Here is a 24,814-nt window from a genome sequence, read left to right as displayed (position 1 = left end):
GCAGTGGAGCCAGAATCTGGAGTGTGCAGCTCACTGCAGATCCAGCCACAGAGCCTAGGGTGACAGGCAGAGTTTGTGTGCTGAGTCAGCCCATGGTGCTGCACAGGACCAGTCTAGATACACACAGTAAACACAAACATTGCCCATTTCCTCAGGAAAGAAGCACTCTACTAGATGATACTTCTTAATAAGCTTTATTCTAGCTCCTGCCATGTCACGTAGGTGTTCCAAAGTTATCCACTTCCAGAGACTAATCCCTCATGGGTATTGTAAAGCCATATTTTCCACACAGAAAGTTTGTTCACATTTTTTTAAAGGACTAGAAGTTTCATGAGAGAAATTCTAAATCTAACAAGGAACTGAGAAAAGTCAAAGAAACTCCTCTTCAGCCATTTGCCTACAGACCTTAAAGTTGTGGATAGGGCCACAGCATTTCAAGGGAACACCCACTCAAACACCCACTTGCTCATACTTGCAAATAAAGCTGATTGAAAATAGAAGTTTGTGTGCTGTGAAAGTTCTGACACACTCATGGGAAATTTGGTCAAAACACAACATGAGGAACAGGGAATGAAACACCACAGTTAGAGGAACAAAAGGGGGCAGGAATACCCAAAAATGAGAGAGTTCTGCTGTCAGAAAAAAATACAAAAAACCCATCAGAAGGACAGTATCCTGTTGTAGCTAATGAATGCTATTCCAGACCTGACAGATGTCTCTCAAACACCTAGGCAGGACCACCTCATGTTTGTTATAAACCTAAAACATGAAGGGCATTTTATCAACATTTTTAGAGCATTTCTATAGCAGCAGTTAGTCCAGTGATTTCAGTGCTTGGTTCTGCTGCCATCATCTGCCTGATACCAACATTAGTTGGTGGCAATTCAATTAACATCTTGAAATACCTAAAAAAAAGTGAGTTATTTCCATATTGCATTTCAGAACTTCTCAAATCTGTACTGTAGGCTAACAGCAGCATTTTGAGACATGACTACAATTCAAGCAATTTGTAGACAAATACTAAGAGCACTTATCTTGCCTTCATGTAAACATGTTTTACTGCTTTTATTTTAGGAACTCCAAATATCAACTTGCCTGTTTCAAAATGGAAATTGCAGGTGCCACCAATGTGCTGAGCCAATGCAAAACTAAATGATAGGCAGCAACCAAAGCATGATCCTCAGGATGTTTCATTTAAGTGCTGGATCTAACAAACACTACAACAGGATTCTTGGGCTTAGGTGAAATGATACTACAGTCCCAGCACATTTCCACAAGAGATGCTGCACAGGGGAGAGGGGATGGTCTGTGCTGCCAAGCAGCCCTTGCCCATGAGGAGCAATGCTTGAGGGGATGAGTGTGAGCACCACGCCACCAGGCCAGCCTCGCTTCCTTCCCTCCCTCCTTCCCTCCCTTCCACCAGTGTCTCTGCCCAGAGGAAGGCAGTGGCCACTGTGGGGCCTCTCTGGCTGGCCAGGACACCCAGTGTAGGTGGGAATGTGCAGGTGGCTGTGGGTGGAAGAGGGTGACACTGGCTGGGTCCCGGTGCTGCCAAACCTCCCCGGTGTGTCAGTGATCACAGAACATTCTGAGTCAGGAGGACCCACCAGGAACACTGAGTTCAGCTCTTGAGCAAATGGCCCATACAGGGATCAATCCCCCCACCTTGGTGTTATTAACACCACACTCCCAGCAGTTTCCTGTGGTCATGCAGGGTTATGGCCATTCCTGGTGTCCAGGCTGAAGGGTCCCAGGTGATCCCCGTGTCCATGTCAGTCACCCTTGTTACTTACCCATTCCTGCTTACCCCTCTTGAAATCCCATTGTGAACGAATGGATAAACTGCATCCATCCCGAATTCTGAAGGGCAAAATATTTCATGAATTGGGAAAGTTTTCCTGACATTTAAAGCAATGTGAGAAAAAGAGGTTTGTGTTATGTTTTCCCCTTCATTGCCTGAAAGTCTTGTAGATCATTGGGAAGAGATATTTTAAACAAACCCACGTGCATTCAGCAACAATATATAGATACAAAGATTCTAAGATACAAGTCTTAGATATATTTAGGAATTCACAAACTGAAAAAGGTTGAAAAAGCTCACCTTTGGTCACCAAAATTACATACAGTTTCTTCTGATGAGGACTCTCTCTGGTGGTTTGCTATTTTTCTGTTGTACCCTTCTTGGTTTTCTATTCTCTCATGCATTTTTTGTGTTTCATCTATGAGTATTCCCTCTCTTTTATCAGAGTACAGGTTTCAGACTTTAAGCACATCTGTGGTATCAGGTAATCCCTTCAGAAGTGCTGTGGGTGCCTGTACCAGCACTTCAAGCCCTGCCTGAGGGCAGCAGAAGTCATGGGCAGAGATGGAGTTCTGCTCCTCAGCAGAGCAAGTGGCCATTGTTGCTCCCAGATTTTCAGCCATTCTTTAAACACCCCACCTTTTAAAATTAAGGAAAAATAAAATATATCTATACATATACATCTGATTTTGCATTTGAAGTTCAGGAATTCCTACCTGTCAAGCATCTTTCTGCATTTTGAATGAAAGCAGTGTGCATTTTTATCTTCTATTTATATATTTTTATCTTTTTCCTTTTATATAACTAAAAAACCTAATTCACTGAGTTCCACCAATGCTCCTCAGCCCTCTTTCACACAAAGAAAATTCTGTTTGGCAGTTCTCAAACTCCCAGTGGAAACAGAATTATATTTTTGTGTTCTATTCTTAATATTTTACAGATATTAGAGTGCTCTGAATTATTGTCTGTTACACTATTATATAAAATTTATTTAATTTGAAATCAGAATGAGAATCAACAAGAACAACCTGTCCCTGCTGAAAACCAGCCCAACTGCTACAGCTACTTGGAGGGATGAGTTGGGTCAATGGGAAACAGCAGTAGAGAAAAAATTCTGCTAATGGTAGGAAAAGTGAAAGAACAGAGAAAAAAGCTCAGGAAGCTCTTACAGAATATTCACGGAGGAAGTAGATAAAATTCAGGAAGAAGAACACCTTATATCAGTTCTTTACTTAACTGCTGCTGCACAATGTGCAGCATGTGGGACAAGCTGGTGCCTCACTTAACTACAGAAAATTGGTATCAGATGTTCTCTACTTCCTGACTTGCACATCTGTGTAAAATGTCTCCCTGCACAAGCTGGCTTTATATGCTCTCCAACAGATAAAAGTGTATCAAGTAAGGAGCCTGAAAGTGTTTATTTTCACTTACCACAGACGCATTAAAAGTAAGCCACCATTGTTACTCTTGTCAGTTCTTTATTGGTTTTCATCCTAAAGACTAGCACATTTACAGCATACATGGATTGGATGAACTAGAATATATAAAACAGTAGCCATATGTTTATGATATATTAATACTGCCCAAAACCAAATAAATAAAAATATTTCAATGCACAAAGCTTAGCAAATACAGTTGTGTTGGGACAAAACTGTGTCATATAATACAATAATTTTACACGTATAAATGAAAAAAAGGCAACTGTGCTGTAGGTACTTTCACAGAACATACACAGAACATACTTGGCAACAGTTTTCTTCTTTTACCTTTGTATGTTTTATAATTTAAAAAATGTACTCAAAAAAGGAACATTAGACAGAACTTCATTTTACAGTAATCCTTAGATTTGCCTCTCCTGTGCAACAGAAAAGCTCCCTTCCCCCTTGTGAGGGTCTCATGTGGACTTCACGTGTCACAGTTTTCTCTGGAGGCACCGCTCGAGCCCTTGCTGTCGGCGCTGCCCTCGGGAGGAGCCAGAGCCGTGCCCGTCCCGGCGGTGCCATGATCATCCTGGCAGTGCTGTGCCCATCCTGGCAATGCTGTGCCCATCCTGGCAGTGCCATGTCCAGGGTGCACTGCGGGGACACGGCGCTGGCAGCCCAGCGCCCCGGAACAGCCCCGCGACACCCGGGGCTGCGGCTCCACCGCGCGCAGAATTTCAACAACTTCAGCAAAATTCAGCAACTTTGTCAGATTACATTGCTATACAAAATAAATAAAGGATTGCTAAGCTCTATAGCAGGTCTAATGATTGTTGGCCACCATCTAAGAGAGTGGCGCTGCTAATTGTTACAAGAGACATTTGTTATTTCCTTCTGAAACCGAACATTGGAAGATTTTTAGTGTAACAATACAGAACTTAAAATTAACCACGTTTGAAATACACAAAATAAAATTATCAACTCATAAAAACTAAGGGATATAAAGAGCATAGTTTATACAAAAATAAAGTAGCATTTAATAATGGGCCAGGGACTGAAGGCTGAGCAGAACTAATGGAGTAGCATGTCTAAAGAGATACCATTGAAAAATTTTTCATCATATATTTGTTTACTTATTAGCAAAAAATAAAACAAAACCAACATTCATTAATTGGCAAACAGGGTTTGTAACATTTCTGAGGGACTGTTCTGCTGCAGCTGATTTGTTCAGACCTGGGGTAGGTACTACAATACATTGCTTTTGCACAGAATTCCATGTTTTGTTATCCTAAAGAGTCTGTAATAATGGTAACAGCCTAGTTCAGCAGAACTCTCTGACCTGGCTTTGTGACATGCTGCTCAGTGTTAAACTGCAAAAAGCAAAATGCAAAAACTGCTGGACCTGTAACCCCCAAACCTACATGGGAGCAGAATGAACATGGCTGATTGATAGAGCAGTGACAGCACAGACAAACATCAGTGAGAGGGAGAAAGAAATCAGAAAACAGCCACATACTTACCTGGCTGTTGCTACTCCCACAAGAATAAATGGGCAGATTTTTTCTATTCTAAAACTCAGATCCTTAGAAACCAAGAAGGAAAGGACATGTGCTGAATGAAACTAGCTAGAGATTACTGGATCCTGTTAAAATTTGGAAATGAATGTTTAGCTGCTTTTTAAAATGCTATCTTAGTTTCAAAGGCATTCTTTGGGAGATTATTTCAGAGGAGATCTGTTGAACATTTTTTATCAAATGCTATCCAACTGACCACCTTTGTCATGAGCTAGAACCCACCTGTGGTTCTCAGGCACAAGCAGTAGCACTGAGCAGTTCCTCTCTGTCAACACAGGGCAATGCCACCTTCCTCAGAAATACCCTGACACCGGCCACACTTCCCCCCACCAGAACTCTCAACAGGTGAAATGCAAAGGTAAACAGAAACCAATTTTGATTTTGGAGCAAGGGGGATGCATTGGGCATTTTGAGTATTTTGGTAATGACATACAAAACCGATACAGAAAAATCGTACACTGACCAAAATAACGTAACGCCCCGACATACTGAGGCTTACAATCCAGAAGTGATATAAAAAAAACCATGGGTAAAAATGTGTTAATTAATGTACAACACCATGGAATATTCTGCACACATCATGTGCAACATCAGCAACTTGCTTGTTGCACTTGCCTTAGAGTGGGGAAGGGCATGAGGAACTGTTGCTGGCATTAATAGTTAAGCATCACCATGTTTCTGAAATACTTTTAAAAATCAGTTGTGTGCCCCAGGCCTTATCTGCCAAAGATGACAGGAATTTGTATTTTAACAGAATTATAAACCAGACCTCACATGTCTGGCCTTTTATATATTGTTAATTTCATACATGAAGGTGGCATCCTATATACAGTAAAACAATTCCTTCTCCTGGCCCTTATTGTGCTGATTTTTTTTTTTAATCAAACCCCCTTTTATTGATTGTAACAATGCGTTCTACAGTTACTAAACTGTCTAGGATCCTTTTTATTTACAACTTTTGAGTTTTACTCTCAGTTTTAAAAAGTTTAGGAAAAGCTCAATCTGAAATCAACTCAGTATAAAAAGATGTCATGGAAACAGCTGCCTAAATGCCGTTCCTAGAGTCCTTGCCCATCCAGGAGGTACCTAGCTATTTGCATATAGGTAATTATTAAGTAGCACAGTATCTGCTCATCTTACATACACTGAAGGCTATTGAAACGGGCAGAGAGTCATCACACTATTCTCAAGCTAAGGTGTCAGAATAATTGTTACTATAGATTCCAATTCAGTAACATGCTCTGTATGACCTAACGAAACATACAAAAAGGTTATTTATCTCTTCTGGATGACAAAATCATGTGTTAATCTAGAGTGTATCCACATGTTTTAATGGAACAGCAATTAAAGGACATAGTATGCTTATGTTTCAACTTTTCCATAAGTTCCTTCTGGAGGCCTGTAATACTTTGGGAAAGCCTTCAGTTGCAGGGAATTAAATGCATACTTGCGACATCCAACATTCTTCATTGTATTTTCTCGGCGACAACCCTCACTGGGGAAAAAAACAAGCACAAAAAATGACAGCAGTAAAAGGGAAAAAAAAAAAGAAAAAAGACTTAAACTAAGATGAAATGAACTGGTTATTTTATAGCATTAAAATAAAGTTGGTTTTATTTAATGAGCGTTTAATTAATTTGCCACTGCAAATATTAAAAGAGATGATTCATCATACAATGCCAGTAAGAAGCACACAGAATGGACACAAGCTATGTCTGATTGCTAGTTTTGCATTTCTAGAAAGCAGCAGCACATCTACTCAAAAGGTTCTTTCGCGCTGGTTTCATGTATTTCAAGGTACGCTGTTGTGGAGTTCACATGCCATTCACTGCACAAGGGATCCCAAGGGATTGCTTAAAAGCAGTTCTGCTAATTTATTAACACATAAAGCTGAAAACCAAAACCTGCTGATCTCTCTATAAGAGCTTTAAAATAATTTTATTGTTCCCTGTATGTCAGTATTATAAGTACTTACTTAAAGATTAAAGCTGATACAAAAATAATGTATGCCTTTTTAGTTATCTCTGCATGCATAAATGGACATGAGAACCAAAGCAATCTAAAAAAATCCTAATCATGAAATAGAAGTGCAAAAAAGACTGGCTGCATTGACAGTCATCACCCCAAAAAAACAAAGCTGTGCAGAATTTAATTTTCACCCAATATTTTGGTGCAACTGCCCCACATTACAAAGAGGTTCTGTGCTACAATAGAAAACTACTCCAGTTATAAGGCTTCTTTACACTTGTAAATCTAATCCAGAGTTCCTTTGATTATATCCAAAAAACAGACATACAAAGAGGAAGCACTATCTTTTAAATATATATTATAAATTAATTTAGGCTTGCAGGAGAATTATTTTCCCTGATTGAGGACTGGAACCTAAACAATGACTACTAGACCTTCATGGCAAAGTGTACAGTACAGCATCTTACGGTGGAAATGTCAGATTAGTCCTGCCTTGGAGACGGCTGCAGCATCTACCAGGTAAGCTGTGATCATCTGATTCAAAAGGAGGGTTTGGATTCTGGTTCGGTTTGAAAGCTCTCGTGCTCTTACAGACCTCACCATTCTTCTAATTTTGGTTCATGAAACTGGCTGTAACTGTGTTCTGTATGTAACACCTAGTTTAACTTCATAAAATACAGTAATTTTTTTTTCCTTTAAGGAATAGTTTAACTAAGTTTGAAATTTGTCTCTGGAGCACATTCTGTGCTTGCCTTTTATAGAATGGATCATCTGTGATGACACTGTTTTTCTGGCACTGGTTTGTATTTCACAAAACTCCCCCAAACGGTTCTTGCAGCCAAATAGACACATAAAAAGTTTGCACAAATCATACTTCAGAGTACTAATAAAAGCAGTAAGTTTAACTAGCAAATATGTGATGCTAGGTGAGCATTTTAACTGCAAAGTGAATCATTCTCTTCATATCACATTTCACTGCATCTGGTTATTGCATGTGTCCCTCGTGGCACAGATAGGGTGACAAGGATTTATTTCCCTCATTTCACATGCCATCTTCCTTCTCTTGGAAGCACATAAGTAGGATGCACTACTGCATCTTAAATCTGATTGCCTTAACAAAAGCACAGACCAGCCCCCAAAAGGAAAAAAAAAAACCCACCAAATTTGTCTGCACTGAAATTAAGAAGAAAAAACCTACATTTTTTCCAGGAAGTCTGGGGTCTCATTCCAAACAGTTTTAAGGTGGTCTTACTGCAACCTTAGTGTACTCATGAGCAGCACCTTCATACTTCAAACAGATTAACAATCTCGGGGAGCTCAGTGAGTGTGGCTGCCAGCAGAGAGTGGCTGGACACTGGAACAGGCTGCCCAGGGAGGTGTTCATGGCCCCAGCCTGCAGAAGTGTTTGGGCAGCACTCTCAGGCACAGCCTGTGGCTGTCCTGTGCCAAGCCAGGAACTGATCCTTGACCCTTCCAGCTCAGGATATTCTGTGATTCTAAAGTTACTTTCACATCTGGTCAGACTGAACCCAGGACAATCCCCACAAGATCAAGGCCACTGACCAACGTGACAACTGCTCACCTTGTAAAAAGGTAGAGTGGGGCACCCCCAGCCCACAAAGCAGTGCTAGCCATAAGGAACAGATGATTTCTATGGAGACACAGCAGCATCAGGTATCAGCAAACACAGGGAGGTGTCCCAAACCACCACACCATGATAAACCTCAACTGCAGTGAGGATGTACCAACGTACTGAAACTCATTGCAACTAAAAGCAATATGATACGAGCTTTATAGATACAGATAAACATACATGTCTTTGTGGTGTTTTTTGTGTTTTTTCTTTTAAAAACAAAATTGGAAGAACAGTGAGGAAAAATATTAAGAGATAGTGTACTGTACAGTCTGATTTCATGAAGACACAAATATAACCACACACTTTTTTTTTTTAGTTAGAATAATTAAATCCAAATTTAGGATTTAATTCTGATTTTTATTCTAACTGTGCTTTTTAATTTTTTTTTTTATTTCAGCATATTTCTCTCAGCAGCTCTCAATTCCATTAAAATTTATAATAAAAGCTAAAGCTATCTATATGTTTTGAGCAAGTTAATAGTAGAAAATACAAATCACAGTACTAGTTCTCCTCAGAAGCCCAATGTCATCTCAGGCACCAAGCGAAGTAAAACCCTTTATGAATTTATCAAACTACATTAAATGAGGTTAGTTTTTTTATCAGCTATTGCTATTGACAAGCTCTGCCAGACCACAGCATCAACAAAATCTTTCAGTTTAAATAGGCCTCCCCTAGTTTGATGTTATATATAAATGATGATCAAATTTCATCTGCAATTACTCTGCATCACTAAATTAGGAAGCCACTTTAGTCTCACCACTCAAATAAATGTTAACTTACCATCGCTCGCTTATCACTAAGTCACTATCAGCATCATAATTTATTAAAGCTGTGCAATGCTTAAAAATGGAAGTAACAGTAATATTTAGTCTAATGTAATTAAAATAAAGCCCAGTGGAAAACCTGAAACCCACCTACTAAAGGAGTTAACTGATACCTCCCTCTTCTTGCCTGAAAATTAAAGACCATTATCTTTAACTTCTAGGATGACCCTATTTCACAGTAAGTTCTATAACAGAGCACCTAAAATAGATAATGGATCATTAGCAGGCTAATGCCAGTCACATCCCCTTCCTAACCACAAGATTCATTTTCCTCATGTCTTTAATACATTGCAAAATGCAGATCTACAAATAGAATGAAATAATTCTGCATGCAGCACACTGTAAGTTGTTTTATGAGTGTTTTCTAGTCTATTAGAATATATTTAACCATGAGAAAGGAACAAGGCTATGGTTCTACAAACTGATCAATAATGTAATTTGGATATTATGCTTTGAAATAAAAGTATAAATTTGTTACTTCTTTAAATAAATTTCTTATATTTTCTTATAAACCCCACCCATGTTTTTATTTTTCTCTTCATACCTCGTAAAAATGAAAGGCAAGATTAGCATACACCTTAAATATACAAAAAGATACAAATTCTTTTCAGACAGAGTTCCTTTCTCTGGAATACATGAAACAAGTAACACAAAACTGTATTTGGTAAGAGATCTTCAGGCCGGCTAAAGTAAAGAGGTAACAGGCCAATGTCAGACTGTGTTACAAGCACTGAAAGCAGAACAATAATTTAAAGTTTCAATACAATTCTTTTTGTTAAAATAATTTGATGTATATTTACAGTTTAGTACAATAGAAACGTAAAATTGTAAGGCATAATAATAATTCTTGGCAGACAATGCTATGACACATTCCTTTGTCCAGCAGGTACCAAGTGGCAATACACATTCAAGCACTTTTTTGTTTTTGTGGTTTTTGTTGTTTTTCTTTTTTTCTTTTTTCTTATTTTTTTTTGTTTGTTTTTGAACTCTATCTTCACTTGCAACGTAATCTGGCCACCAGGTATGCTATGCTCAGAAACAGCCACACAATCAGTAAATTGGGGCTGAGAGCTAGTAAAGGAATAGAGTAGAGGAGGCTGGGATCTAGTCTGAAATCTCGGATGGGCACCAAGCCACTCAAGTTCTTCTGGGTGACTATCTCCCGTGTTCCAATGCTGTGAAAAGGAAGAAGTTTGGGAAGAGGGAAAATAAAACAGAACGGAAGACAGACATGCAAATGGATGGATAAAAAGAGATGGCAACACAAGGTGGTCAAGAAAATGAAAAAGCATGGAAGAACGCACAACAGAACCAGAAGATGAAGTAAAGAAAGAGTGGAAAAACATCTCAAAAATATGTATCAGTACAATTATAAAAATAAGGAGAGGGGAAGAGAATAAAAGAGAAAAATAAGAAAGAAGTACTGTAGTCTAGTGAAAATAAACACATGTAGGTTGAACATTAATGGTTTTCCATGTTCATTCTTTCAGCTTACCAAGCAATAATACCCCATGCTGCTCTGCCATGCTTTGGCATGCTGCAAAGAAGTGGAGCTCTGAAAAGCAAGCTGAACATGAATAACCATTGTAGTATTTGACCCTTTCAAACATCTTGCCATGTGGGCTGCAGCGATTTAATTTAACCTCTTAACTACCTGTCCAACACATTAATTAAAAAAAACCCAAAACACCCACCTATTTTTCTGCTTGGACATGAATTCAAGGGTATATGAATAGGCTTATTTCTGAAGACATGCTGCCCATCTCATTGTGCACCCACTCCTTACACTGAGCACCAAAGGCTACAGTGAAGAACAGCTCCCCTGGTAGCCTGGTAGGCTTTGCAGTGTGGTCTTTAATTTCGGTTCACTCTTATACCCTGAGCACTCCAACTCTGTTTTTAGTTCACAAAGCAACAACGAAATGACCAAGATCAACAGAGGGATGGAGCACCTCTCCTACAAGGAAAGGCTGAGAGAACTGGGTGTTCAGCCTGGAAAAGAGATGACTTAGGGGTGGCTGTATTGCAGCCTTCCAGTACTAGAAGGGAGAGAGGGGGAGAGAGACTATTTACAAGAGCATGTAGTGACAGGACAAGGGGGAATAGGCTCAAAGGGAAAGAGAACAGGTTTAGACTAGATATAAGGAAAAAATTTTTTACTCTGAGGGTGGTGAGGCAGCCAGGAATGCTTATCCCTGGGAGAGTTCAAGGCCAAGCTGGATGGAGATTTGAGCAACCTGGTCTAATTGAATGTGTCCCTGTCCATGGCAGAGCTGTTGGAACTAGATCATCTTCAAGGTCTCTTTCAACTCAAACAATTCTATGATTCTGTGATTCTAAATGCAATCTGTAAGCCTGATGTTGTTCGAGCTTGTGCACTTGCTCCATCCATAACAAACCATCCATAACCTTGATGGTTGAGTAACAGGGTTATGTAAGCATCAGACAATGTCCTGCAAGAAATCAGACACACCCTGGAGGTGGTGAAAAAGAGCATTCAGATGCTAGTGACACATCAAGTCAAATGGAATTAGGTGGGCAAGGACGTAAACCAACTGTATTTCTGATCTGGATTTGATCCAAGTTGGTGATTAAGACATGTTCTCACTCCTGGTGCCTACAGTGGAGAAAGGCAGATTGAATCTGTGATGCCTATAAATCCCAATTCCTTTGTAGCAGTGGGGAGTATGTGTGTGATCAGGAGAATCAGCCAGTGAAAACTTAAGTGTGTACTGGAAAGTGGTAGATAAAGGCTCAGTGAAATGGCCTGAAGGAAGAAAAGTGGTTTAGAACATAGATAAAATGTAGAACAATGGGAGAGGTAAAGAAGGAAGGCTAAAATGTTAAGTTGGCATTATGGACACCACATGCCACATCTCCACCATTAAAAATTAGTATCATTGCTACTCAATTCTACATGAAGGCATACACACAGACACATATGGTGGGAATGGAGGCAAGAGCTGGAAAGTGCTTTCCTTGTCACTGTTGGCCCATGTAGATGCTTCCTCCAAAGGGTGAAAAGTCACCTTTTGGAAATATCAAATATTCCAAATTGTACAGGGTCTTAAATCAAAACATTCATCAGCAGACTAGCTCTAGGAGAGGACAAGGGTTAGGAGATTTCCCTTCTGCACAATTTCCCTTCTAATTTAGCTTGCACATGGGAATTCTGTCTGTGAGGAGAAGCCAGGGCTGCCCCATGCTGGACACTGCTGGTTCCAGCCAGCTTCAGTGAAGCACTGCAGGCACAGCTGAGCCCTCAGCCAAGCTGGTGCCTTGGGGAAGGTGTGTGTGAGAAAAGGCAAAGCACTGCATGGCAGTGAACAGTGACGGGAGAAGATCTGAGAAAGAGCCCTGTGAGCACCAAAGTCAGGGAAGGAGAGGAGAAAGAGCTGAAGCAGCTTCCCCTGCAGTCATGGAGAGGATCTATCCACACTGCAGCCCATGGAGGACCCACAGTGCAGCAGATGAATATTTACTGAAGGAAACTGGAGATCATGGAGAGCCCATGCAGGAGCAGGTTCATCCTGAAGGACTGCAGCCCATGGGAAGGACCCACACTGGAGTGGAGGAAGAGTGCAAGGAGAAAGGAGCAGAGGAGACCTGTTATGGACTGACTGCAAATCCCTGTTCCACATCCACTGTGCATTGCTCAGCATGGGGAGGAGGTAGAGGAGCTAAGAAGCAGTGAAATACTTTGGCCTGGTTTAAAAAGGGAGGTAGAGGGCAAAGGTTTTTAATTTTCATCTTTATTTCTTAACATCTCCAATCCATTAGCAATAAAAAAAATTCTGTGTTTTGCCAGTTCTGTACCAGTAACTGGCAAGGGATCTCCCTGTCTTTATCTCAACCCATGAGCTTTTTCACATATTTTTTCCTCCTGTCCTGTTGGGGGAAGGTAATGAGTGGCTGGGTGGGCATCTGCCAAGTGGTCTAGCTCAACTCAATATGATTTTATTCTTTTAGCAGGTCAATCAGTAAAGAAATCCAACCAAGCTTTTTATCATACCTGCATGAGTGGTCATACCCAAACATGACTCCTAGGACTTTATTATGTAATCATTTTAGTCAGCACCATGGTGATTTTCCTCACCTCATTTTCAGCTGCTTTTCAAGAGCCCCTATCAGAGATGGCCCTTCTCTGTTGGCTAAATTGCTTGTGTTGCACCTTCCTAATTAATTTAATGAAAATGAGCTGGGTTACCTGAAACATGTAAAATATTTTGCTATCCAGGATGATCTTGACTGAAACTGCCTTAGAGCATATTCCCACAAACTGCTCCACTGGCATTTCGGACAAGACAGAAACCTGGTAGGAAGAGGGAGGGGAGATCTAGAGGGGAGCACGGGCTGCAGATAGAAGAGGCTACCTGAGCCAGCTGGACTTTGACTCTTGTTCTGCCTTTACTGGTCAGGTAGCCATGTACTCTTAGCTTGGACTTCCAGACATATCATCATGATTGTACTATTTGTGAGCTGGGAGTTACTGTGTGTTTAATTTAGGACTGGAAAGGCTGTAACTTATTTACAGAAAAGGAGTTTATTGTAATAGGGCATTTGTTTCTAAGGTGAAAGCCAAAAACTTGTATCTGTGTATTTCTACAAGAGTCTAGAAGAACATTCAATGCTCCCTCCCTGATGTCCCTGCTCATTGAACATAATATCACAGATACATAATTGTCACAAGACTAGGAAAGAAGAGAAGTCCCTGAGGACAAGTAAGTGGGAACTAACACCTCTGAAGACCAACAACATCACATGGAAGATGATGCTTTCTTAATTTTTTCAAGAACGGTATAAACAAGGACGCTTTTCTTCTTTGGAAAGTTGTCAGCAGAGAAGAGATTAAATACTTTGAGTCTAATACTTCTTCCTTGTCCTTCCAAATGCCTCAGAAACTTCAAAAGTCTTTAAGAATGAACCAAACCTTCCTTTTCCAGTACACTTAAATAAAAGTTAAGTTAAAAGAACAAAAGAACAAGTTAAGTTACAAGAACAAAACCCAAGTTTTCTGAATGCCCTGGAAGCAATTTGGGTACAATTTGCTACCCTTTCCTATCCTGTATCTGTAGTCTAGGTCAGGTCAAACTCTCCATGCTGGAATGGGATTTGGTGGAGTTGGACTCTTATAGGTTCCATAATCCTGTCTCTCTCATTAAGCTTTATTTATTCTGTGCCATTGTTCCTGAGTGGAACTGACAAATAATTTTAAACACACAACCACCTATCCCAAAGAGCAATAAGATGTGAGGAAGAGTGATGGGCTTGAAGAATGGTGTAATCTTGGTTTTCCTTCTGGACTAGTTAGTATTTGTCCTGCACAATCTCTCTTAGTCAAAGATTTAACAGGAGAAAAAGTCATGTCCTTCACCTGTCAGAGGAAGTCCCTGATGTTGGTAGAACACTCAAGCCAAAGATTTTGATTAAATTGGCCCTCTTTCAATATCCCTGTGTACACCAACACAAAGCAGTATTTTTCTTGAGTCAGTATTTTATCTGATCCTGTGTTATATTAAATAACTGAAGGACAAAAACAATGTTGTTATTAACCTCTCTCTCTGTATTGTGCCCGTGATTGCATTAAAAAAACCCCAGTGACGCAGTAAAGAATTTGAAGAAAGTAACAAGATTCCTAGTATTTTTCCTAGTTGGTTTCATTTTTATGAAATACACAACTGTGAAACTGTATAACAGTTTCAGATGTCTATGTCAACAAGTGGTGCAATTTAAATAAAGATGTTTGAATACCACTTAGTCCATTTCAAGTTAGTAAATTCTCTCTCACAGAGCTGTTTCAAGTATTGTTTCTAATATCAAGGTTTAAGTAGTTTCTGAGTGCACTTTTCACGTACTGTACTAAGTCTGTGACAATGTAGCAAAAAGTGCAGCAAAAACCTGAAAATAAAACAGTCCAGTGCCACCCAATTAGATGTAGGTATAAACCTCCAAATTACTAATGTAAGAGGCTGCAAGTATTATTATATGAGACATTTTTCTTCTAGGTAACTGAAGAGTAAGAAAGGGTCAAACAGCAAAAACATACAGAAAGGATAAGAGAATTGAACACTCTAGAGAATTTGGTGAAAAGACACACAGTACAGTACATTTGATAAGAGTGAATGTTGAGAAACAGGACTGAACAGCATTGTTGAACTACATTGATAAAGACTAAAGCTAGATTTCTTATCCTTTCTTTTGGTATGTGACTTACGGAGTTTTCCAGCAGTGCTTGAAACAAGGCATTGAACAACAATAAACAGATTTTTTTTAAAGTACAGTATTTAGTTCTGCAAACATCTCTGCTGCTTCAGAATACAGAACATCATTATTTTGATATGACAACAGCACACTGACACGTTGTGATGAAATTTGGTTGCTATATAGTGTGAAACACTCATACTGACATTTCACCCAGTGAGCAGTGTTTCACTGCTAAAGAATACACTGGCAAACCAGTGCAAACTGCAGGTGTCTGTGTTTCAAAGAATAAAAAATAGGTCATCCCTGAGTAATCTCCCTGATCTAGAACTAAGAAACCTAGTGATATGACAGTTCAGGTAAAGTCACCATTGAACAACTTTCAAAGAAGCACCAGTTTCCTGTTCTTAAGCTCAGCATTAAGAGAAAACATATTTTTACATGCTTGTCTGAAAACTCCTAATTTTCTATTGAAAACTCAAGCCCATCTGTTATAAACCTGGTAAGAACCAGCTTCAGCATATGCAACTCACATGCATGGGAGGGATGAATTCTAGCAGTCAGTTTTACAGTTTCCTGACTTTAGCTTACTTTTTTTTCTTTTGATGGAAACAGAGACCACCACTCCTCTGCAGTTTGCATGGTTCCTTATTTAGGAATAAGTAATGTGGTCAAACTCTTACCTCCTCATACACTCCAGAGCCTGAGTGAAGACCTGTGGAGCCATTCCATGTTCATGCTGGAGGATCAAACACTGCTCCAGGGTGATGGACATGGCAGTCCTGTCCTTGGCACTCTTACAGCTCGTAAACCGAACACCGTTAAGTCTGCGGCATATCTAGAAATGGGACAGACAATCCATGACTCCTTCTACAGGCAAAACTTCCTGTCACAGACAACACCTGTACTTCCCCTCAGAGACACAAATGTTGTCTAGGGCTTCGATGTCAAAGTTTGGCACGTTTGAGGGAGCAGAACTTCATTGTATGAGTTGAGGGGAAAATCTGATATGGAAAATACATTCTATTTCCCCATGTCTCATTCTAGAGGAGGTCTAGCCTGGCAGCATTTGCAAGCTACATGCAAGCAAATGAAGAAATTCAAATATACCAGTAATAAAAAAGGGGCAAATACATATGAATACAGAAAATCAGCTGAACTATGCAGAGATGGTTAGATGAACAAATACCTCAGCAGCTTGCCAAAGGATATCTACATTCTTGTTTTTCCTTGCATGAACATTTTGTCCCAGAAATCTTAACAGTTCAGGCAGGCACGTCTGACTACGAGATCGAGGTAGACCTATAAAGCAAACAAAACCAACTCCACTTATTCATCTGTACTCAACAGATCATTTACAAAGTGTTTCTATATGCCTGTTGCAAACACATTTGTGTTTTCTTGAAACTAGAACAACTATTCAAGTTCTGATTTACTTAGTACCATCAACAAAACAAATTCATGCTTAATTAAACTCAACTGGAAATATAAATTCCAGTTATTTAAAAATTCAGGGACTCAGACTCTAATAGCAGTATAATAAGAGAATGAAGAAAGGGAGCAAGATTGGTATAGTCTTTTGGTCTTTCGGTTTGTCACAGATGTGACAGGAAAACATGCATGTCTTCAGAGAGACTCTGAAGATATTTTATATTTTGCTCACATTTTTGATTTTAAATTTGCAAGCTGGTCAGCTTTCAGTTACAAGAAACATCCACAGGACACCACATTGTCATGATATGTTTGTTAATATTTCACTAAGTGGAAATAAAGTAGTTGAAAATTTTCAGAGTACCTTTCAGTACTCATCTTCTGTGTTCAAACTGTTGCACACCATCTCTTACGTATGTAGCAAAATAATCCAGGCAATCAATTACAAGTATTCAACAAGTTCTCTTTTTTGTTTGTTTTTTTTTTTTAAGGAATAACCACAGAGAACACCAACTAAAATTGTGACTGAATAAATACACTGACGTATGCACTGTAAGAGATGACTGTAACAAAAATAATCCTACCTGAGTGACACATGAGGCTTTATTTCAGGCCTACTTCTCACAGCAAATGCTATGTTGGACTAACCTGACTTCTTCCTGCAGGAAGGTGACCCACTGAGCAGATGAGGGAAGGCTGTGGACATTGTTTACCTGGACCTTGGCAAAGCTTTATCACTGCTTTCCACAGCATTCTCCTGGACTAACTGCTCGTGGCTTGGTGGGACATACTGTTTATTGAAAAAGCAGACAATCCCCCGTGGCAGGGAAGAATGATGAGGAGGACTCCATTGATATGAGAAGGCTAATTAATTACTTTATTACACTATATTATTCTACACTATATTACACTATATGTAAACTGAGACTGCACAAGCACTCCCCTGAACAGAACCTTGTGACTCTCTGCTGACTGACAGTCTGGACATTTGCTTGGCCCTGATAGGCAAAGGAGGCAAAACACATCACTCTTGGGTAAACAGTCTCCATATTGCATTCTAATTTAGCACAACACAGGAGCAGCAAATGAGATAAGAATTGTTTTGATCATTCTTTTCTCTGCTTTTCTCAGGTTCAGAGAATGTGAATCCCACAAGTGTTCACTGGGTAAGACAACCCAGCTGGATGGCCAGGTCCACGGGGTGCTGGTGGATGGTGCTACATCCAGCTGGTGGCTGGTCACCAGTGTGGTCCCCAGGGCCCAGTTCTGCAGCCAGTCCTGTTTAAAATCCTTATCAGTGATCAGGAGGAGGGGATCAAGTGCACCCTCACTCAGAGGCAGATGGCACCAAGCTGGGCAGCAGTTCTGATCTACTGGAGGGCAGGAAAGCTCTGCAGAGGGATCTGGACAGGCTGGATCAATAAGCCAAGGCCACTTTTGTGGGGTTCAGCACAACCAAATGTCAGGTCCTGTCCCTGGGTCACAACAACCCCAGGCAGTGCTACAGACTGGGGGCAGAGTGGCTGGGAAGCTTCTGGTAGAAAAGGAGCTGGGGGTGCTGGTCCACAGCAGCTGAACATGAGCCAGGGTGGGCCCAGGTGACCAAGAAGGCCAATGGTGACCTGGCCTGTACCAGCAATAGTGGCCAGCAGGAGCAGGGCAGGGATTGTCCCCTGTGCTCAGCACTGGTGAGGCCTCACCTCAACTCCTGTGCTCAGTTCTGGGCCCCTCACTGTAAAAAGGACATGGAAGTGCTGAAACCTCAATGGTGTCCAGAGAAGGGCAACAGAGCTGGTGAAGGGTGTGGAGCACAAGTCTTATGGGAAGCAGGTGAAGGAGCTGGGGCTGTTTAGCCTGGAGCAAAGGAGGCTCAGGGGGACCTTACTGCTCTTTACAACCACCTGAAAGTCAGGAGAGCTCTTCTCCCAGGCAACCAGCAACAGGACAAGAGAAAATGGCCTCAAGCTGCACCAGGGCAGATTTAGATTGGATGTTGGGAAAAATTTCTTCACTGAAAGGGTTGTCAAGCACTGGAACAGGCTGCTCAGAGAAGTGGTTAAGTCAGCGTCCTTGGAGGTATTTAAAAAATGTGGAGATGTGGCACTTGGGGAGACGGTTTAGGGGTTGACTTAGCAGTGCTGGGGGAACAGTTGGACTTGATGATCTTAAAGACCTTTTCCAACCTAAACAATTCTACATTTCTATTCTATAATTAACAATACTGTGCCTGTCCTTGGGTGCTTGAACTCTACACCTAGAAAGAAAGCAATACCTGTAAACAAAAAGCTGGCACAGGGCATCTCCTCTTTCTAAAGACAAGGAGAGCTAACAGAACAAGGAGCTAGTGAAGCTAATACTAATTTCTTAGAAAACTCTAAACTCTGCAGAGTTTAGAATTAATAACACAGGGATGTGGACAGTGGTTAAGGAATCAACTTTTCTTGTGTACCACTCTTGAAGGGAACATTTCCTGCAACCTGCCAGCAGATAGTTCACTGGGACCTTTGTCCCCTAGAATGATCTGTTTGTTTTTCCTTTTGCCTCTACCTACTGCAGACTACATAACTAGGCACAATCACCTGGTTTGCAGTTAAATGTAAAATGCTATTCCTCCGTTAGTAAGGGTTCACAGAAAAGTACACTTCATTTTGTATATCCTAAATTATCACAAGCTTCAGGAGGCAAAAAAGGCAAAAGCTAAAAGATGATTGGATCAAACATAAGAGGTTTGGGGAAGAGGGATGAGACTGAAATAAAAAAAAAAGGTAAGCAAAATAAAAAGAAGAGGAAGGAACTGAATGGAAATTATAATTATAAAAGACTAGATGGAGATATGAACAAAATTCATTTAAAACTGGTTAATTTTTGAATCATACAAGAAAATCCGATGCTAGACTACTATACAATAAAGAATTAAACTTTGCAGCTAACATTCCAGAGAATTTATTATGCAGGATTTTGAATGCCTGGATGGAGGGAAGCTGGTTGTGCTCTTAGCTGTATCAAAAAAAATTCAGGGTAACCAAACTCACAATAACACACTTTAACAGACAGAATTCTTACTATCTTATTGCCTGCTGTTGCATTTTTATTTCTGGAATAAAATTGTAACTGTAGGACACATGAAATAACCTTAGAAGATGTTTGATTGCAATAATAATGAATTGATGAATTTTCACCATTTTTATATATAACACTTATGCCGCTGCCTTCTCAAAAAAATCCCAAGCAGTAACAAGCAAGTAAAAAATCCAGTAAAAATTAAGCATGTAGCTTTTGTCACTCTTCAGGTTCTCTGTTGTTGGCTGAAGATGCAACAACTACAGGGAAGTGCCAGAGGAAAAACAGAGGGAAGTGACTGAGTTCCTAAAAACTGGCAGTTGCTCTCTGTGCAGGTTTTATAAGTGCAGAGAGCATCACCAAAAACTGCACATAAAAAGTGCTGCTGCTAGAACCTGTCAGTTTTACACCTTTACCTTACAACAATCTCACTGCCTAACTGGATAATTATACAGTACATAGTGCCATTTAGAAAGAGATGTAAAAGTAACTTTAAAAAGGAAAGTTAATCAGTCTGACCTTTAAACTCCTTGAATCCACTCTACTTTAGCACTCAAGTATTAAAACAGAGTTGTATCATTCCTTGCAGGTTACTAAAGCTGGTGTACCACTGACATTTAAAAAACCAACATAAAGCAAAAAAATTAAAAAATCAGCCTGAATTGTGCTGTTCAAGCAAATTTCTCATTAATTACAAAATACTTACAATCATCAGGCAAAACTTCCTTGAACTGCTCAAAATATGAATTCAACCTCACTAAGCTTTCCATGTTAATTACTTCTTGCAGTGAGGTGTCTCCAAACCTTTAAAAGCAGAAAAAAGGAACAATTAAGCCCAAGGTAAAATGTTCCTCTTTTTCTTTGAAACAACTGCACTTGGCAATATGTCTACCAAAAAAACAGTTTAAAGATTCATCCCAGGATTTCCCTAACCATTTAAATGCCAGGTGAAGTGTAACAGAGAGCTGCTGTAATGGTTCATTACAGAGAAAGAAAATACCAGAGTATGAGAGGGAAAAGGGAAGGAAGGTATAAAAAAATCTTGTAGAAAATAGTATTTAAAAGTCTTTGGCTTTCATGTCTATCTTTCAATATTAAATTCCTACCTGGCAAATTGTTTTACCTAAATTTAAACTTTTGATAATGGAGTTACTAGTTGAGTTCATAAACTAATAACAACCATAACATCAGTAGACAGGACTGAGAATGTTGACTTCAGGTATGCAAATGAAAAATATGGATCTAGGATTAATAAACCATGAATGTAATAAATATGGTCAACAATGCCCCAATGCATTTTATCTAAATATATCCACATACACAGATGTACACACAGAGAGCTGACATCTGTAACTGTGCCAGTCATCTTGGGCTTCCTTTGTAGGCAACAGAGGACAACAGTAATTGCTAGAATGATTTTGTTAGACTTTTTCTCATTGTCCACCACCACAGTGCACACTCCAGCCTGGTACCAAGGCTGCTGTCACAACATGCATGTGCCTGGCTTCACTGGAGTGCTCTGTTGGAGCAGTGCTTTGCCAATGTACTCTTCACAGGATGTGACCACAACAGAGGGAATCTGCTGGCTCTTCCAGAACTGAGCAGTTTCCCTACCAAATACAATTACATAATTATATTTTTCAGTTTTACAACAGCAGTGTTGCATTACATAAATACTGCAAGGGTATGTTAAAACACAGGTGCACTTTGCCCATTATCCTGAATTTTGACAGCGACCAGGAGAGGGAGTCTCAGGGAGAATGCAAAACCAAGACAGCAAATACACAGCAATACCCAGAATGATCTCAGCCTCCAGTGATCTGTCATTCACAGAGGTCTTAAGTCACAAGGAGCACCTGTGTGCTAAATAGCCCTTGACAGATCTCCCATTGTAAATTCACATCTGAACCACATAAACCCGCACTAGTCTCAAACCCATGAGGTAAGGAGCTTCACAGCTACGTGGCACACAAAGAAGGACTTATTTTTGTTTGGCATTTGGCAGATTCATTTAGAACAGTGCTCCCAGAGAAAGTGAATCGCTGTCAGTTATGCAAGAGTGCAATTCCACATCAACGTAGCTCCATTGCTGAGCTGCCAGCAAGGCTGAGCTTGCCTGACTGAACACCTACTTCTCTGCTAGGGTTTGCTGCTCATTGATTCCCACGTTGAAAAGAACAGGCTGAACCCTCAGTAACATTCCACTTTGAATCTCACGCGGCAACAAATCAAACAAGGCGCTTGGCAGAGGGATCCTCACGTTAAATCCATCACTGAAAAGAAATAAATGGCTATTAGACATAAGGATCAAAAAGCTACATTCCAAGAATATGTTATTTGTCTAAAGAGGCATAACACCTAGAACATAATACAACCATCAAAAAGCAACCATCAGTCAAAACTGACTCAGAGGAACTGCCACAACTCGCTTCCAGTCAGAAAATCTATCCTAGTTCAAAAACAAACATGCAGCAACCTGCAATGTTGCATTTATGTCCCCACAGACATTCACATCAGATCTACCAATCTCCTGACAATGGCTGATTTTGCTCTGCTCATTAATACCACAGTTCTTCTACAACTTAAGTAGAAAAATCCAAATTTTGGCATGTTCCCACTCATCAAGAATAAAGTACATTTATTGGTTTTTACCGATTTCCAGTGATGACTGGCAGCATATCAGTAGATGTATTTGATGTAGCCTGAGTTACTTTAAAGGTTACATTCCTTAAGTCCATGATTCCCAAACTCATGTCCTCCAGCATTGCCAGCTCCTCACCTAAATCCAAGAGGAAAAAGTGAATTGTAATTACTTGTTATGCACAACTTCCCTTTGTCAATTTGATGACAACAGTAGGGAATCACTCCATACAGAAGTTCCACAGATGAAGTGGTGCTGCAGGCCCAGCCTCCCCCTTGACCTAAAGACAATGTCATGGCTGATTTTTTGAGTTCAGCCAGTTTAGAAAACACCAGTTATCTAGAACAGTCCAGACTACTCATCTTTAAGTATTTTATATGCTGATTTTCCAAGTTAGATGATGCTAATAAGTACTTCTCAGCATTGTCAGAGCCATGATATCCTTTGCACAAGGTATTCTGGATTTGTCCAATAAAACATTCCCTAAAGAGTATCCAGACAGCTTTTGAGACAAAGGAGTGAAACACTTCTGAGTGAAGTAATTTCCCTTTTTATATTCACTCTTCAGTCACACATTGTGCTGCAAGACTACAGAAGTTTCAGGAAAATTCAAAAAGTGTATTTTGGGCACAGTTTCTCCCAGCTTACCGGAACTTTCATCCAATTATTTTCTGAAAAAAAACCCCCTAAAGATCACTGTGATACATTTTAGTCTTTCTTAAACCATTGACCTTATTATATTATTATATTATAAAATATTATATTATTATATTATAAAAGAATAGAATGTCACACTTTATCTTTTGGAAGCAATTCAAGTAAGTGAGAAGAAATTCAGAGTTGTTAGATAATTAAGTACTTCAGCTATAATCTAGTTTTGCATTTTAGTTTTTGAAATAATTTTGTAGCTGAGCTGGAGATTGTCCCAAACACTCACATCCTGTTGTAGCCAATTTAATGCAGAATTTGCTGACTCAACAGCTAATCCCACTCCCTGGCCCTTTGCCTTTACCATAAGTGCTCAGCAGGCTCTCAAACTGTGCCAGCAAGCCAATGGTGTAGAGTTGTCTTAGAAATCCATCATCATGCAGGCAGTTCCTCAACTTGATAATGAAACCACAAATGAGAGCTGTCAGCTGTGAGAGAGGAAACAGACAAGAATGAAATGATTCAAAATAAAAAAGGTTCTTCAGCCCCAAACAAAAATCACAGCATGTATAAGAGGTGCAATAAAATCTGTCACGCAGATACTCTTTTCCTTTAAACATCATTTTTTCCTTGCAGCTGAAGACAAGGAACCAATGAAAACCCAAAGCATGCATAAAATCAGATTCAGGGCACGCTGCCTTCATGTCACAAGCTGTCTCAAAATGGGGCTGCTGTAGATCTCACACCTTCTTGTTTTCTGAACACGATGACTTGTGGTAGGGTCCACAACTTATGAATTACAGAAGTTGCTCCTTAGAGAATTGGTTTAGTTTTAGACAGAAAAGCAACACAGCTAGTTCCAGGCCAAGAATTTTGATAGAATGAATAAATTACTGCTTATCAAAAATTACATTTGAGAAAGCTTAAAAATGCAGTATCTGTTTGCATTATGCAGACTTAAACTCTGAGGCTACAAGAGATTCAGAACAAGATCCTGAGGATCTAGTACTAAGGTCAGTACTATTATCTAACATTAATACTAGTCTTAATTCACTGTCCACAAAGGAACTTCCCAGGTGATGGCCATCACTAAACCATGTCCTAAACTGCCATATCCACACATTTTTTAGCATTTCAGGGAAGGTGACTCCACCACTTTCTTGGGCAGCCCACTCCAGGTCTTAACAACCTCTTCCATGAAGAAATTTTCCCTAATATCTACTCTAAATATCCCCTGGCACAATTTGAGGACATTTCCTCTCATCCTGTCACTTGCTTTACATTTTTGATATTACATTAAGGGACAAAAGCCCTGCCAATGATGTCCAAGAAACAAACTTCTTGAAATAGTGATTTCACAGGGAAGCAGATACAGAAATGTAGTGGACAGAAGAATTTTTTTCTGTGGGCAGTGGAAATTTTTTTAGTGCAGACACTTGGTAGTCAGTGTCTGACACAAGAGATACCAGCAGGTCTAGAAACAGAACTTCTGGGAAAAAAACCCAGAACTAATTTCTCTTCCTGTAGCTGAACTTCTGTCCTTAGGCACCATATGTCCTGCTGGGTTTCTCAATGCAGAAAACAACAAAAGGTAAATGAAGGAGTACAC

At 39.9% G+C, this 24,814-nt stretch overlaps 1 protein-coding gene across 16 annotated transcripts in view; it reads right to left on the bottom strand.

The window, feature by feature from the left end:
- Positions 1-3,259: 3,259 nt before the first annotated feature.
- INPP4A (inositol polyphosphate-4-phosphatase type I A) overlaps positions 3,260-24,814 on the bottom strand; it is a 110,829-nt gene continuing 89,274 nt past the window's right edge. For 11 of the 16 annotated variants that reach the window (XM_064408122.1, XM_064408125.1, XM_064408123.1 and 8 more), the window contains 7 exons: positions 23,570-23,693; positions 22,569-22,695; positions 22,049-22,189; positions 20,623-20,720; positions 16,615-16,727; positions 16,109-16,263; positions 9,991-10,399 (listed from right to left, as the gene is read on the bottom strand). In XM_064408122.1, the coding sequence (XP_064264192.1) occupies positions 10,219-10,399; positions 16,109-16,263; positions 16,615-16,727; positions 20,623-20,720; positions 22,049-22,189; positions 22,569-22,695; positions 23,570-23,693 (939 nt within the window). In that variant the 3' untranslated portion in view covers positions 9,991-10,218. Of the gene's footprint in view, positions 6,292-9,990; positions 10,400-16,108; positions 16,264-16,614; positions 16,728-20,622; positions 20,721-22,048; positions 22,190-22,568; positions 22,696-23,569; positions 23,694-24,814 lie in introns of those variants that run through there. The other 5 variants (XM_064408129.1, XM_064408131.1, XM_064408134.1 and 2 more) reach the window with 1 other exon arrangement.

The sequence above is a fragment of the Passer domesticus genome, chromosome 2 (assembly GCF_036417665.1).
Source record: "Passer domesticus isolate bPasDom1 chromosome 2, bPasDom1.hap1, whole genome shotgun sequence".
NCBI lineage: Eukaryota > Metazoa > Chordata > Aves > Passeriformes > Passeridae > Passer > Passer domesticus.
The sequence above is the reverse complement of the archived record's forward strand: the minus strand, read 5'-3'. Positions and strand labels throughout refer to the sequence as shown.